We start from the raw sequence: 17,428 nt of genomic DNA, 5'->3' as shown, positions 1-17,428 counted from the left end.
GCCAGGTCCCGCACAACAGGACTCTCCGTTAGCGTCACATTCTCCTGGCATTCTCCCCCTTCTATTCTTGCTCTCTCTGCCCAGGCCACCGTGGCCTCTTCATTTGTCCTCGTGTACAGACACACACACACTCTCTCCTGCTCCAAGGCCTCTGCACTGGCTGTTCCCTCTGCACGCAAAGCACTTCACCCAGACACCTACTTGGCTGGCTCCTTCCTTGTGTCTCGGTAAGACCCACCCTGACCAGCCTATCTAAAATTATAACCGGCCTTCCCTTGCCCCTCTGCCACACACACTCCCTTCTGCTCCACTGGGTCTCCCCCGAGAGCACTAGTCACCTTCTGCTATGTCTACCGTTTACTGTCAAATGGGATAATAAGGCTGTTTACGCCCCGACGCCACTACCTGCCCCATTGTGTCGTTAAGCATGGGGAATTCCAAACAATGCCTGGCACCCCTCCTCGCCATGCTGCAGAAAGGCGGCAACCACAAGCAGCACATACACAGAGAGTGGCTATGGTACATGCAACAAGAGGAACCTGGGAGACACTCCCCGTGAGGCCAGTGGACACAGAGGATGGCAGAGGGGGACATGGCCATGATAAGGCTGACTCAGAAACTCGCGCCTTGTCTGAAGAACAGCGGCATCCACCACTCCCTCCTCCCCAGCCTCAGGTCGGTGGACAGGGTGACATTTGCCACAGAAGACTGTTCCTTAAACTGGACATGCCGCCTCAGGTGAGCCAGGGCTCCTCAGCACCTGTGGGGCCCCACCCTCATACCCTAAAGGAGAGCCTGCCAGTCTACAAGCTCCACCCGCTGCCACAGACCTCCTAGAAGCCCTCTGGGTCAGGGAGGTATGGGCCAACCAGAGACCTCACTTCCATAATGCAAGAGGAAAGCCAAGCCAAGGACTGAGACCAGTCCATCTCATCTGTTTAAAAAGAAACACCACTCAAGATGACCAGGTATTTGAATAAAACCAGTAAAACAAACCAACTCTGCAGGAAGGAGAAGATTCAAGCAAAGGAAGAGAAATAGGAGAGGCTTAAGATATAATCATGAATTTGGAAAAGGCTGTCAAAAAGGGAATAATTACAAAATACAAAAAACTCCTGGAAATTAAGAATCATCTTTTGATAGACAAACAACTACTACTACGTTATCCCCATTGGGTGGCCGTGAGCCATGCATGTGGCTCCTGAGCATTTACCATGTGGCCTGTATGGACAGAAATCCATAGTAAGTGTAAAACACACACCAAATTTTAAAGACTCAGTATGAAAAATACAATGTAAAATACCTTAGCAACTTTTATACAAATTTCATATCGAAATGATAGTACTTTAAATGGACTGGGTTAAATAAAATCTATTTTTAAAATTAATTTCACCTTTTTTTTTTTTTTACTTTTGCTAATATGGCCACGAGAAAAATTTTAATTACATATATGGCCCATATTCTATTTCTACTAGAAAGTGCTGGTCTAGACTATACCGTTAAAAATATCACCAAGAATACAGAACAAAAAAAAAAGAAGGAAAAAACTGAGAAAAGAGAAGTATCATGACAAAATAATACAGAAGGACCAGAATTGACTAGCAGGAGTTCACAAAAAAGAGAGCAGAGAAAACAGAAGAAATGTTTAAATGGGTGTGAGTCTTCAAATGCAAGAGGTCCAATAAGTACAGACCTAAAGGAAAAAAATGATGAAAAAGAAACCACAGAAACCAAAAACTTCAGCTAGTGACATATTCCTGAAAACCCAGATTACCATGGTTGACAGGTTTAAAGGGATTCCAGAAAGGGGTGGGTGGGGGGAAGATCACCTGTGACATACAGACAGAGTTAACGACAGATGTAGGAAGACTGCAAATCTCTAAACTGTGAAGTGAGAAAACCAGGGGGTGGGATGGAAGCGCGGGGACAGGGGTGTCACAGAGCAAGGAGCCCAGAGACAGCTCAAGTGAAGAGGCAGGTTTCTCTGCTGCTGAGAAACCAGCAGCAGAACTGAAACCAACAGCTAATGGAAGCCAGCCAGGGAGGCGGAGAAGTCATACTTCCTAGTGCAGGGGTTGGGCGGGGGCGCGGTAAGAAGCCCCCAGCCATCACATGACCATCAAGAACTAGAAACAGAAACACATTATTTTCATGCTATGGGAGAAGCCATCAGAAGTACTAAACGTAGAAATGGTTAGGTGTGAAATTCATTCTGGGGGTTGATATGAAGGGAAGGGCATGACTGCATGGCAGGTGACCTCTCCCCATCTCACGCCCTCTGGTGCCACATGGGAGTGTACCACGTGCAAACAACTTTTGAAGAATTAATCTGAAAGAAATAACGTGGGAATAGCTGAAAGGGCTCTGGGTTAAGGACCAGAAAACCAACTAGAAAACACCAGCGGTACACAGAAGAACAAATCCTGGAAAAGTTATTAGTCCTGACAGTGTCAGCAGATCCAACAGGCTGTTAGAGAAAGAAGTCAAAAGGTACACTGGGACAGGGATGGTCAATGAAGAGCATTACAGGCCTCCTGCACAGAAAGCTTGGGAGGAAAACGGAAGAGAAAAAGCATGCACACGAAGAGTAAAATCCTGCGGGCTTACACTGCAGTATTAGTGGGACACCCAAATGCATGAGCTCCACGACAGGCCTTCTCACAGCCGATCACCTGGTGGAACCGAGAGGGTCTCTGACCCTCTGAAATGACACACAAATGCATGGCTACATGCATATTAGAAGGGTGGGAGGTGAGGGGAAGAGGGCACGTGTCCACTGCTATCACCCAGTTCTCGAAAGGATCCACGAATGGCTCCATTTCGTGAAAAATACCACATGAATCTGAGGTGCAGGATCACAGCTGTCCCTGTGGAAGCCACCAGCATAAGACGGTTAAGAAGAAATGACACTATGCAATCCTACCATCAGTCTATCGAGGCAGACCATGAACAGAGGGAGCATGAGGACAGCTCGTGCACGCGCGCATGGAAGAAGCTGGAGGGGCCTACGGGACAGGACGCGAGAAGCAAGAGAGTCTGAAGGATCGAAAGGAAGAAAGCAAAGAGACAGACATGCATGAGCAGAAATCTCAACCAGAAACAAGTCAATGCTGGAAGTAGCGTTTCCAGGAGATTTGAGCAGACACGAAACAGATCCACCAGGTAAAACAGGAAGTTGGTGGAGGCGAGAGAAGGGACAGAGATGAAAATTAACACCGACAGAGAAAGACAGTGGTATCAGGTTTCCCTGAAAGAAAGAAGAGGGGTGCCTGGGCGGCTCAGTTGGTGCAGCAGGTGACTCTTGATCTCAGGCTCATGAGCTCAAGCCCCACACTGGATACAGTTTACTAAAAAATAAAAAAATCTTTAAAATTATTTTAAAAATGAAAAAATTTTAAAAATAAAAGAAAGAAGATTCCATGTGGCTATGGACAGAAAATAATTTTAAAATGTATATCCATTTTTCAGAATTTTGGATTTCACTCTTCAAAACAACTGAGCTCAAGTCTTGAACTAAACAAGTAACATAAACACCATCCAATTTTTCAAGCCCTGCAGTAGCCTTCTGCACACAGGCAGACAAGCCTCAAGTCCTGGGGAGTGCCACAGGGCCAGCCAGCACTCGGACAGGACCAAATCAGACACAGGGCACAGCAGTTTCACAGCGGTAGGTAAAAATTCACTCAATATTCACTTCTACTGAAACTGCAGGTTGCTAGTTCTGAATGACATCCGTGCAGTGGATCCCTCATTGGAGACCCTTACGAAGCAGGCAGCACCCTCCACTGGCTCCAACCTCTGCTCTGTGTTGTCCCCACCCAGCAACTGTCCCTGGGGGCCCTTTGCTTGCCAAGCCATGATGTAGCTTTCTACAAATGGTATTCCTGATAATACCATGATCTTTTTTAAAAAGATTTATCCATTCATTTGAGAGAGAGAATGCGAGGATGAGCAGGGGCAGAGGTGGAGGAGATGCTCCAAGCGTGTAGCCTGACCTGGGGCTTGATGTCACAACTCTGGAGATCACACAACCTGAGCCGAAACCAAGAGTCAGATGCTCAATGGACTGAGCCACCCAGGAACCCATGATCATTTTGTTATTAATCACTTTTCTGTGGGGGAGGGGCAACAGAACCATTACAATTTCTAACTCTTGCAATTGTTCTGGTATGTTTAAAACACTCAATATAGAACTGAGATTCTATCTTTTAAACTTCCCTTACTTCTACAAAAATTTTATTTGCATGTTATAATAGCATCACTCAAAAGAGTTGCATAGATTTTCATCAAATTTGGGGGCTATTTCTGGAGCGACTGAACTGAATATAAAAGGCTGTGACAAAAACAAAATTCATTTCGGGAGGCCTTCCCCAAGAGCTAAGCAGTTACACCCAGTAGAGAACATAGTAGAGATCCATCTGTCTGTCTGTCAGGGGAACATGACACATGTATCAAAACAACATGGAGAATCTGACGAGCGTTTCAAATGTGAGATCCAAATCCAAGGTCACAAGAAGAAATGCTGGCTTGGCATGGAACAAATGCTTATCAAATGGAAGAATCCATCCGTACAATGGTTATCAGCTCTCTAAAATAAAACAGGTGACCTATAGTGATAAAAAGCAATACCAACATCACCAAAAATTTTCATTTGTTTTAAAATGGGACACCTTGTTTAATTTTCATTACTGTATGTACCTGAATTTTATAAAACTATTGTTATGATTTTGGTAACTTAGAGTTCAGAGACTCTGCTAATTCAGAAACAACTATACCTGGATGAGGCAGTATTAGGCTTTCCAATGTATTTCTTTATAAACTGAACTGAAGCAATGAGATAATATTATTGACCTCGCCAAACCAGCAATTTAATCATAAATAGAATGAGTTTGTATTCCATTACTAAGCACTATGGTAATATCTCAAGATCAATGACTTCTATGAACAGCCAACAAGATTTCGACTTTCTAGTTAAATTAGTTATGTGAAAGCCATAATGACCACAGATCAATTTATAACCGCTATAAAAATAAGACTCTTTGAAGTGAAAGTCACTTTGTATGCTGCTAAGTGACTTTTAAACAGCTGACAAGACATAATCCACTTTCGATATCAGGATGCTCACAGGTCTTCTGCAGTAGAAAGGAAAACTGCAAAGAGCAACTTATAAAAAATTTACCTTCTTTGAATTTCCAATTCCTCTTGTGATGGGCCATTTTGAACTTGGGCAGGTAGTTGAGAATTTTGTCTAGGCAATGTTGGCCCTAAAAAGGAGGAAAACATTATAGATGAACATTATCTTTATAGTTAGCTGGATGGAAGAGATAAAATCATGAGAAGAATAACATAAAACCATCACATATTTACAAATGTATCTTCTTTTTTTGTTTAGCAAAATAAAATATAAGCTTTACATAACACACAGCAAATGAAAGACTGCAACATAATACTGTCATCATCTCCAGAAGGCTTACTTGAAACAAATGGAAAACATCAACGATAAAGGAAAAATAAACATTTATATATGAAGAGCTTGAGGAAAACAAGTGTTCAATGAGCATCTGAATAGGCACCTGAGCTGGACGTTTCTAGGACAATGAGACATTCTCTTTGGGGTACTTATTCATGAAGTGGAGAAGGAGAACTTAAATGAAAAAATCAGAATTCAAAAACTCACCTAAATAGAACACTGGAAATGAAAAACAGGAGAGAGAGAGCATGAGAACCTTATTACTAAGATGAAGAACGCTAATGCATTTAACAAATTTGCCCAATTTAAGCTGCCATTTTTATTTAACGGATTTAACAGGTTGGCATTTCCAGCACTGGTGAAAACAAACATTTGCTAAACTTCTATATAAAATTAACCTACTTATCTGAATTTTTAATGTAACATAGATAATCTTAGTAACTTTTCATTTGGGGATTAAAAAAAAACAAACAAACAAAACCCAAAATCAAAAACAAAACAAACCAAAAAACCCACCCAAAAGCCAAAAAGCTACGTTCAAACCAGCATGGTTCGGACACGAGAAACTAATGACCATCCATTCCCACATACCATGTGCAATGCAGACCCATTTTTACCATCTTATAACAAATGCCACTAAATATGGGACAATTTAATGTCACTGGATATAAAAATTAAATGTGTCATGAGAGAAATAAGTACTGGACCTAATACACAAAGCCTAGGGTTAAAACAGAACAATCTTGAAATCTAACCCAGCAAACAAACAGAATCCAGTAAACAAGTAAATCTAGAGTGCCAGCAAACGCCCCTAACAGATATTTTGACAGTGTTTTGTAGGCCGCTAGTACCAGAAACAAGTGCGAGAGAAATGCTTCTGTGTACTGACGTAAATTTTTGGTTAACTCTGTGCGGTGCTAGGGAAGTAAACCTTGCAGCTAGAAGGATGAGGTTCGGGCAATGTTGGTATGGTACTGGCATATCCCAAATGTGGAAAAACAGATAAGTGGATCTAAACTTACCTACTAATTTTTTTTTCTCATCTCTTTACCCATTTCTAGATTATTCATGTAATTTGTCCTCTAAAAGACAAGTTACATGACAATTGCAGTGATGTATTTCATTAGATTTCCTAAGTCTGCTATTTTGAAAACCACATAAAGGAAATATTAAAATATATTAATTCTAAGTCATCAGTAACAAGAACAAAAAAATCAAAAAGCGTTTTAAGTTAGTGTTAAACACACACTTAAATTTTTGCATAAATGAAAAACAGAACTTGTCTAGTAAACAGGCTAGAATTCTTTCCTTCTTTTGGAAATGAACATACTGATGTAAAAACGACTGTCATATTAAGCCATAAATAATGTCTAATACTCTTAGAAGGAAAAGATGTCTTATCTCTTCCAGCAGAAGGGGGGACAAACAGAAGACTGGGAGTGGAGAATAAACACAAAAAAATATAAACTAAACTATTTGGGGGAAGTATTTTTTTATATCCAAAGTTACATTTATCCAAAAATATTAAATGTGAGCACTTAGCCTGGGCAACTCATGAAACCAGTCTGGCTTAATTATTTTTTAAATTAATATTTGTTATTTAAGTGAAAAGCTCATACTTCTCAAATAATTGAACAGCTGGATGCCATGGGGTCAGAGAGATTCATCCAGCACCCATCCCAAAAAAGGACACTGACATACTGCTCACATGTAGCACAGGCATTTGTGACCTCCACCGTTGATATTGACAGATGAAATTCCCCAATATAAATCTACCGATTTAAGTTATAAGTCAAATACACAAATTCAAGAAAAGGGTGTCAAATTTTTAATTCAACCCTGATTTTGTTCAACAGATTAAAAATAATAAAAGTTTGAGCTAACTGAAAAAAAGTTTGAGAAAAAATTATCTTTTAAAAACAATTTACAGAAACTGTTCTGGATTTTTTTTTTTTTTTAAGTTAAAAACTTCACAAATTTGTTTTAAAAGGAGGTTTTAAAAATGTGGAAAGTATTCTCTGGCTGGTATCATTAGAAAATTAATTCACCACAAACGTATTCATGTAGCCGAAAGAGGAAAACGTTAAGGAAGACCCCTTAACGTGAGGGTAATTCTGATCCAAGAAAAGATCTTCCGAGTGTATTCTACATGGTTCTTTGTGGTAACGGGCAGCTTGTCTTTCCACACACATCCCCTCCCTGGTGGGCCAGAGAGGAGGGGCCTCCCCCTGGGGTCTTCTCGCACCTGTATTTAGTCTAGTTGTCTTGTCTGTTTCTTCGCCATAAGTACTGCCAAGTCACAATAATGAGCACACTCAAACTCATGTGTATTTAAGAGAATGTAAATATACCGTAAGCACTGAAGAGAAGAGTTCAGGGTCACTTAACTCCAGGGACACAATCTCATGTTTCCTTCTGGTTGGTCCCACCCACAGGAGGGTCTGGACATGAAGCAACAACTAGGAGCAATCAAGGCTGCCAGCTGCCGCCATGCTTTCTGGACTGTAACCACGACTTCACATCAGTCATAGATTCCTAAATGAGCATCTGTGTTCTCACAGAATGCAAAAAAAGGCACTTTCCTATCCGGTGGGCACAAGACAGTATTCTTATGAGCATCCTGTGGTTGCTGATGGTTCTCTTTTGGGAAAAAAGAGAAGAGACATGTGAGCCTGCCCCATCCCTACTGTGGTGTCATGAAGAATGGTAGCTAATTTTGAGGATTATTGTCTCTGTTTTATTACCAGAGCTGGAGACAAGGACTGATATTAATCTGTCCTGGCTAAAATTCATACAGCAGAGATGCGACTAATAAAGAAAATGTGTCCATGTCACTCATAGGTTCTCTATAAATGATGGAGAGCAGAATAGTGTGTCTCTCAAACCCAGGAATGAATGGCATTTCAGTCTTGACTTAATACTGAGTTTTGGCTAAAGCACACTGCACCTGCTGTCACATTTTAATTTCCACAAATCTGGTTTCACACTTAGCCACAGACTGCTTAAAAACACAGGACTAAAAGACCAGGAGGTGTTATTATACACAGTACAATCAAGTGTAAACTTAGCAATGTGGTAATTATATTATTGTACACAGTTAAATCAATTAAAGGTAATAATGGGGGGAAATCTGCTTTATTTTAACACATTATTTTACAACTTAAAAATTCACCTTTATTAAGGGCAAATCAATCCTCTCTGCAATTGGGTAAATTGTATCTATTACTCTGCATATGGAACTCAACATAGTAAGTAGCAAAGTACAGAACATCAGAATGAGCTAAAAAAAAAGTCCTAATAACACCAATATGAATAACTCATGGCTAGTTCAAAAGGTGGCCTAGAAGAACCCCCAGGAGGAGGCCGAGAGAAGCATCGCTTAGAGTCACCCTGGGAACCAGGGAGTTAGGAAGACCAGGAGCACAGGCTCACTGATGGGACCGTGTCGCCCTGAGCAAGCCGAAAATGGAACTTTAGGTGATTAAGAAATACACCAGAGTTTTTATTTTTGGAAATTTTATAACACATGCTTCTTTGCCTCAACCAGCAGTACATAAATTTTTAAATTCTAAAGAATTAGGTAAAGAAACAATATGAGAAATACTGAAGAATCACATCAAAAACTTGAGTCACGTGGATAAAGTACACATACACGGCTGAACTGTTTATATAAAATTTTAGCAATATTAATACTTTATAATTATATGTCTCATAGAACAACTGGGCCAGTCAAGGTATACAGGAGTAAAAAAAGATCTATGTATTAGGAGTCAAAAAAAAAAAAAAAAAAGAAAAAAAGAAAAAAAAAGTTCTAACACTTTTAAGTCATTTTTTGAACTTGGTTTTCCAAACAGAAGGTTTTAGAATCAAATAAGGATAAAAACAATTCAGAGGAAGGTGTGCGTGTTTGTGTGTGTGTTCATGTGTGTGTGCACACGCACACACTCTATCCTCGTATAAGGGCAGGAGCACGCACCTAACTGTGACTCGAGGCCGCTAAGGGACGTCTCCGGCTCATGCATACGAACACCACATAGGTGTGCACAGGAGTGCAAGAGCACTCTATGAGCCCAAGCTACTTAGCAGGAAGAAGGCGGTCACTGAGGAGCTGGAAGCAGCAGTGGCTTCCACCCGCCTCGAAGGGTGCCTACAGCTTCACTCCGGTGGAGCAAACGCTCACTTCGGATAAGACACATTCACAGTCCTCGACACATACTGAGGTGCATGGATTCTGTCCCTTCAGTTATAAATTAAAAGACTGCCTCAAACAAAAAGGTTGAAAACAAAAATGAACAAACAAAAACCCCTCTTGCTCCCGTGGCAAGAACTGCGGAAGAACTCACTGGAAGACCCTCACCCTGACTACGTCCTAAGAAGCCAACTCAAAAGCTGCCCGAATCACTACGTGAACCACAACAGATAGAGAGCACGACATAAAACGGGAGCTTGCTGGATACCCCGAATACCACAAGCCAGACTATGGCCTACGGAAACAAAAGTTATGGAAATGTGCAAGTAGTATGTACCACAGCTTGAAAAAGGAATGTAAACATAATGTTGCTTACCACAGAAAATACATCGCAAATTAGTGCTGTCCTGGGTAGCAGCAACCTTGCTCTGGGCTGCAACAGACACCTGGTGTTAGAAGCTTCAAAGGACAACGGGGCCGTCTGAAGAACTTCACACAAACTAAAAGGTGCTTTCAATGGTTCAAAATGTTTTTATACATACGTCCTATCTAGATCCTCATTCTGGAAGCTCTGTAATTTAATAAAAACGTATCTTCTTTAATATAAACTTTAAAAAAGAATTTTGTGTAATCTTATTTGTGGAAAAACCCTGTAAGAAGCCCCAGACCAAATGACGCACTTCTACCTTCTTTCTGGAGTTAGACAATCAGAGAGTGCAATCAATGACTTAATTTCACAGTATCTACCCTCTTGAGCATTTAGAAGACTTTGCAGCTGAAAAAAATTCAGGGGAGACACTTAAAATTAACTTAACCCAAGAGAATTCATTTCTAGTAGTTGGACAAAAGTTGTTTTAAATAGCCTGTAGCAATTAAAGTGTTTTATAGTCATTGATGTAAATAAGAGTATCTTCATTGCACTCTGAAAAAACATCAAAACTATTCACTGTTTCACCAAGCCATATTTAATGATTCCTTTTTTCCGCCCAATATGTTTATACACTTGACAAAATATCTTACTAAATACACGTGGCCACTTCAAATAGCCATTTATTATTTAGGCTACCTACATTAAAATTTACCCTAAGTATTAATGAAGTAAATTCTCTTTAACAGAAAAAAACTCAGTGAGAAGATGGTGCTAATTTATGAAAAGGAGAAGGGCTTATATAAAATCAAGGTGACACTCAAAATTGGGATGGGAAAAACAAAATTAAAAATTTTCTTACTATTACATTAGTGACATTTATAACTTTGTATCAATAATTTTCTATAAAATTTCAAAGAAATTTTTTTCAGTGTAGGAAAGATTTTCTTTTTCCCTCAGTATTAGCCAAAAAACAATGAACAGATTAAAATATACTGACTCAAGAAAGACTGCATAAAGGCATACAAGACAGACAGTATTTTAGATTCCCCAAACTGTGTTCTTTAAATAATACAATTTATGCTAACTAAAAAAGTTTACATAGAATCAGAACCAAACCAATTTAAAGACCATACATCTGAAAATGGCAATAAATCTTAAATAATCAGAATTTTAAAAATCATTTATAGATTTAATATCATCCAATTAAGTTTAAACCTTGCTTTAAAAATATTACATACAGCAGATATTTTCAAACACAAAATAAATAGGATCAAGAAATGTCACCTTTGCTAAGTACTTTCAACAACCCTATTATTATTATTATTATTATTATTATTAAAGCCGCATGCACAACATTCACTGTAATGACAGGAGAGAGACCACAGGCATGCATGTAACATGTCTACCAAGTCAATCACATCATTTCAAAGGAGACAAACAATTTAGGAAATTTTCTATAGTTATATTTTAAGTTTAAACTTTAAAAGAATCTGTCTTACCAATGTCTGCAAATGACTACTCCTGTAAAGCCTTCATCAATAAATATGCCTGATCTTCAGGTTTTACCCTTCTGTTCCTTTAATTCATGTTTAAAGGGAAAAAGAGTAAGGAAAATATAAAAACTTACAAGAAAGCCCTGAGACAGGATCTCGCCTCGGACAGCAAAGCGCCTGCCAGACTGCGCTGCCAATCACACTGGCTCAGCCATCTGACCGCTGTCGGAATGCGAGGAGCCCATGCAGACCTCGTGAGACCACCAACTCCCCACCAGAAACTCCCACTCTTGTCTCCGTTTACGCCTGCTAAGCACCACTCCCGCACTCGGTATCTTAAGGCATCTGTCTACGGACTTCCACTGCTCGCCACCGCATCAAATACTGCTCTCCGTCCTACTGCAGGGGGCACTTCCTGCCAGATGCTGATGCCACTCTGTCCAGGCTCAGCTGGGGGGTGGGGGAAGGTGGGCAGTGCAAGAAGTGGCAGTCACGGCCCCGACCAGGCGGACGCAGGAATGGGATGCCTGCGGCAGGCTAATGGTCAGCGCCAGTGCCGGTGCTCCGCACACCCACAGAGACCCCGTCTCTCCAAGTCAGCCACAGGACTCATCAGGCTAGGCGCTCAGACGAGCACGGGCCCTGAAGGAAAGTATGCACCAAGGAGGTTATGATGCGCCAAACCCAAGAGATGTAGCATCTGTCCTGGACTTCCAGAGAAGCGAAATGAGCTCATCTATCAGCCGCTCTCCCCGAGACAGTCCTGTCAGGGGGTGCCCACCACTCCCCTCTGGGGTTTGGTCTAAATGGCAAGAAGGAAGCAGCCTGGGTGAAGTGGCAGCGGCAACCGCGCCAGGCTGTTTGCATCTTATCAGTATGACATGCTCCTGCCAGAGAGAATCACAACGGCAGACCCTCGGCTACAGTCCCCGACGCAGCTGGTGATGGGGCTATTACCCCTCTCGGCCTTTTTTCTGAGTGGTTAATGAGATGATGCTTTCTTAAAGCTGGTTTTTATTTCACTTTGCTCTCTAGAAAGCTGTCTGTTGAGGGGGCACGTCCATCACCAGCTTCCAAATGAGCAGCATTCGTGCTCTGACCATCAGTAAAGCCCCCAGATGTGACCCTCGTGACCGCGCCGTTCTACGACTTATGTTTTAAAAGGGAACAAAAGCAAATGTGTGTGTGTGTGTGTGTGTGTGTGTGCGCGCGCGCTAAGGTGTCAAGAACAAAACAGAGGAAGACACTGCAGTGGTGTGGCTGCCTGCAATGAAAAACAAAACCAAAACCAAACAAAATCGGGCAGCGCGGGCATGCCAGTGGTGCAGCCACTGCTGCGAAACAGGATGGAGGTTCCTCAAAACTTAAAAAAACAGAGCTACCCCACCATCCAGCAATTGTGCTTCAGGGCATATATCTGAAGGAAATGAAAACAAGACACTCAAGAAACACCCACACCCCTGTCTGCTGCAGCCTCAGTCGCAACAGTCAGGACGCTGCAAAAACCTACTATCCATCCACGGATGAACGGATCAAGAGGATGCAGTGTGTGAGATATTCTATTCTGGAACCTTACAGAATACACACAAGGGTGTATCACTCAGCAGTAAGAAAGAAGGAAATCCTGTCACTTGCGCGAACATGGATGGACCCTGCAGGCATCACGCTAAGCGGAATGAGCCAGACAAAGAAAGACAAAGACTGCATGGCATCACTCGTGTGTGGACTTGAACAAACAAACTTACAGAAACAGCAGAAAAGTGGCTGCCAGGGCCTGTGGGGAAAAGGGAGGTAAACAGAGGTTGGTAAAAAGGTACAAACTTTGAGACATAAGATGCATAAAGACCAAAGCTCGAATACACACATGGTGACTGTGGTTGACAGCACTGCACGGTGTAATTGAAATGTGCAGACGCACCCACAACACACACACACACACACACACACACACACAGGTGAAGATGATAGATGTGTTAACTGGATGGGAGGGATCCTTCCACAGTATATGCTGTATCGGGTCATCATGACATGTGCTTTAAATATCTTACAATTTTGTTCGTCAATTATACATCCGTAAAGCTGAAAAAAAGGCACATACATATATATATGTGAGTCTCATTCTGCAGGACCCCGTGTCAGCAGACACAAGAATCACAACAAAGACCAAACTGTGTTCAGAGTAATGGTGTTAAAAGGGGCATTTTAACACATTTTCAAAAAATGTTCATATTTTCTTTTAAAATACATGCAGGGTTTTTTTTAAGATTTTATTTATTTATTTGACAGACAGAGATCACAAGTCGGCAGAGAAGCAGGCAGAGAGAGAGAAGAGGAAGCAGGCTCCCTGCCGAGCAGAGAGCCCAACGTGGGGCTCGATCCCAGGATCCTGGGATCATGACCTGAGCCGAAGGCAGAGGCTTTAACCCCCTGAGCCACGAGGCGCCCCCATGCAGTTTTTAATAAAAGAAAATCTTTATATATCTCAGGAGTGTCATGGATCTCTAGCAACATATGAAAAAATGCCAACATACAAACTTCTCTCTTGTGTCGTCATGCCAAGTCTCAGGGAAACTGTACAGGTGATGGGGTTCACCTGCCCCTTTGATTCTTGAATCCTTCCCCAACTTATGGCCTCAAGAAACATTGTATTCCTTTCTCAGCAAGTGCAAGATGGCTGCTGACAGCTGACAGACTGCGGAGAATTCCTTACAGGCTTGAACTGCGATAGTCCCGACGTGTCCCCAGCCCACACCTGTTCTAACATCATTTATCTTCGGCTGTGGAATCAACGACTCTGCCCCCAGCTAAAGAAATCGTCAGAGTCAACCAGAGTGTACCAGCTGCCACATCCCGACCGACACTCATGAAGGGGAGACTGACCCACGTCCCATGCTTACTTCCCTGCAGGGCCCCTCGGCCACCACGGGAACCAGGATGCACATGCACAGTCTGGCAGCAGCTACTTTAACGAGCAGGATCTGCTTATTGCCGGAGCCCGTGCTCTATTCAGTGACACAAACCAGAAATCCAGGGCCCTGCTCACCCCTTCCTGTCCCCTCGAAATCCCTCTCTCCGAACAGCCTCCACTGCTCCGTGACTTCTTGTCCAGACAGGGGTTTGCAGAGGGATGCACTTACCCCAGAATGCTGACCACACACAGGCATGGGAAAGAAAACACCAGCACTTCTATTTCTGTTCATTTTTGTCTCATGCCTTTTTTTCCTTAGGTTTCATAATATATGCAGAATGTCAACACCCAAGTACACACACTTAACACCAGACACACACACAAGCAGGGATCAGCTCCAACACTCGCGGACCGCTAGCCCTGACTGTGGCGGCAGCATCGCCTCACAAAGCTGCCCGTTCTGATCTCGGTATGACCCCCTTCCCCTCAGCAGCCAGTGAACCAGATGAACTTGCCTCCCTCCATAAAATGTCTTCAATTGCTTCGCACTGGTCTTCAGCTAAACCTCAAACTCCAGGGCCCTCTCTCTGTGATGTGACCACCGCCTCTGCCATCCAGTTCATGCTGTCTCCCCAGGCTTCAGGCATGCCAGTCTTCCCACCTTCCCGATAGGCTCGCCCACAGCGCCTCCCTCTGCCTGCCCCCTCCCCAACCCCCTTCCCCGAATCCCTTCCCCTGCCCGTGCCCATGCCTGTGCCCATGCCCTCCTGCCCACAGTTGTCTTTCCCTGGGTGGCGGGAAGATTTCCTTCCGCAGTAACTAGAACTTGCTGATAGTCTACACTCAATGTGAGTTCCCATCAGGCCCCTACAATGAGGACAATCATTACCCCCCTTCACTAGGAGTTTTTTTTCCCTACTTCAAGTTTTAGCAACCATATTCTCCTGTTAGCCACTTCAAAAAATCTGAAAGGACATAATAAGCATAAATTAGGTAATTATCAAATTATCTAAGAAACTTGAAGAATCTGTCTGAGGACTTAGGAGAGAGGTTTGAGTACAATATTATAATTAGGCAAAGTGGTCCAAACTTTTACTTGGGCAAGAGACAGACCAAACAGGCCCACAACAGCCCACAACACTGGAGACCAACTGGGGGAGAACAACCAAGGCACCCAGTTCAGCACGGAAGGCTGACTGAGGCACCGGCAGAAACACAAGGACACCTCAGATCATTTCTCAGAAAACTCATACCACTTCACTCCCTTATCCACATGGAAGGAGCAGAAACAGTGTAACCAAGAGAAGTGTTTGCACTCTCACCATACAACAGAGGCTTTCAAAGACCCTGTCTCTTCATTCGTACTTCTACAAAACAAAAAGAATTAAGAGAATCAAAAAAGGTATCAGGCTTTCAAGTGAATGCTCCTGGATGTGGGAAAAAATGAAGGCAGGGCAGCCGTGGGCAGGGGAAACCAAGCCTGGGACACAAGATAATATGGTCAGAGATTTTGCGAACCGGTCAAGGGCTTCCTCTGTTTGCATTCAGCTTGGCACACACTTCTGCAATTCACCACGGTTTAAGAGGTTGAGTTTTTTTTTTTTAACTAAAGAATCTGCAGAACACTTTCTGCTTTGCTTTTAAGCTCTTTATTTTAAAAAAATGCTAAGATTCGGTCATTGTATTCACCATACAACGCGGCCCAACAACTTTAAAATAAGAAAGCCAACTACCGAAATGTGAGAGTCTCACTGGCAAATGTGTGACAGCACACCTAGACATGTGACATACGCTTTTTATTACGCTGGACTTCTCACACTGCCATGCGTGACCCACACTACAAGACAGCTGGAACCATGAACACATCACGCTGAACAAAAGCTGGTCACAAAAGAGCACGTATCATCTGGTTCGACGTACAGGGAACGTCCAGAATAAGCGAGTCTCCAGAGAGCAACTCCGTGGTCGCCAGGAACTGGGAGGGGTGGTGGCGGCGGATCCAAGCTGGGGGGCTGCTTTCCTGTGTGACTGAACTGTCTAAGGCTGCCGGCGGGGATAGCTGCTCAACCCGGTGAAAGCACCGACCACTGGGCCGTACGCCTCACACAGGGAAACGCTGTGCAAAAGCTCCAGAAAGCTGTAAAGGAAAAATACAGTGCCATGGTGGCTTTGTGTTCTTTATCTCAAAATTGTTTTTAACACAAACTTGAAAAGTATTTTGACCCCTATCACCTTTCCCTTATGGAAAATATAAAAGGTGATTATGTCTGGGTGGTAGGATTTTAGGTTTTTTTTCTTTCTTCTTTATGTTTTTCTGCACTGCTTAAATTCTTAAAATAAGCACACAACTTTTTAATCATAAAAAACAAAACAAAACAAAACAAAACAAACCATTTATCTTCCCCTGAAAAACAAAATTTGTGGAAATCAGAGTTCCATTAGCAAGAGCTCTGGCCAGCTGAGGGCCCTCCTGACTCTGGCCTTAGATCAAAGAAAAGGACACAAATGATGAAGGAAGGGACCCGAACAATGACACCAGGGTAACCCCAAGGGTATGGATGGGCTACAAGGCTAGGATGCCGTTTCCAAACTCAAGAGCTGGTGTGTGAAGGTCCGTGGCAGGGCTCCTGCCAGCAGGAATCAACAATGAAGGGGTTTCTTAGGTGGTGCCTCTGAATACCCATGCGCTCGTCGGGACGGTTCATCCCAGTGACACCAGGACAGCGGGCTCCCTGTCCATGGGGCCCAGTGCCTGGCTCTCATCTCTGCACAGGAAATCCAGCTACCCCAGCATCGAGACCAGGAAGCAACTTCTACCAACTTCTACATCAGGCAATTAATACTTGGAACGAAGGTACACAAAATTTACTTTTTGAAACTCAAAAAAAGGTAAAGTCTTATTAAAAGGATAGTTTGGTTAAATACATAAAATACAAAATAAGCTGGGTTTGTTCACGTGGTGCAGGGTTTACCGCTGGGGCTGCTGGAGGGGGTGAGG

At 42.7% G+C, this 17,428-nt stretch overlaps 1 protein-coding gene across 18 annotated transcripts in view; it reads right to left on the bottom strand.

Moving 5' to 3' along the window:
- ENAH (ENAH actin regulator) overlaps positions 1-17,428 on the bottom strand; it is a 132,074-nt gene that overhangs the window by 29,329 nt on the left and 85,317 nt on the right. For 9 of the 18 annotated variants that reach the window (XM_082704457.1, XM_082704459.1, XM_082704472.1 and 6 more), the window contains exons 4-5: positions 10,036-10,092; positions 5,180-5,264 (exon numbers count right to left, since the gene is read on the bottom strand). In XM_082704457.1, coding sequence (XP_082560583.1) covers positions 5,180-5,264; positions 10,036-10,092 — 142 coding nt within the window. The remainder of the gene's footprint in view (positions 1-5,179; positions 5,265-10,035; positions 10,093-17,428) is intronic. The other 9 variants (XM_082704470.1, XM_082704462.1, XM_082704466.1 and 6 more) reach the window with 1 other exon arrangement.

Source organism: Mustela nivalis (genome assembly GCF_964662115.1).
Source record: "Mustela nivalis genome assembly, chromosome: 16".
NCBI lineage: Eukaryota > Metazoa > Chordata > Mammalia > Carnivora > Mustelidae > Mustela > Mustela nivalis.
The sequence above is the reverse complement of the archived record's forward strand: the minus strand, read 5'-3'. Positions and strand labels throughout refer to the sequence as shown.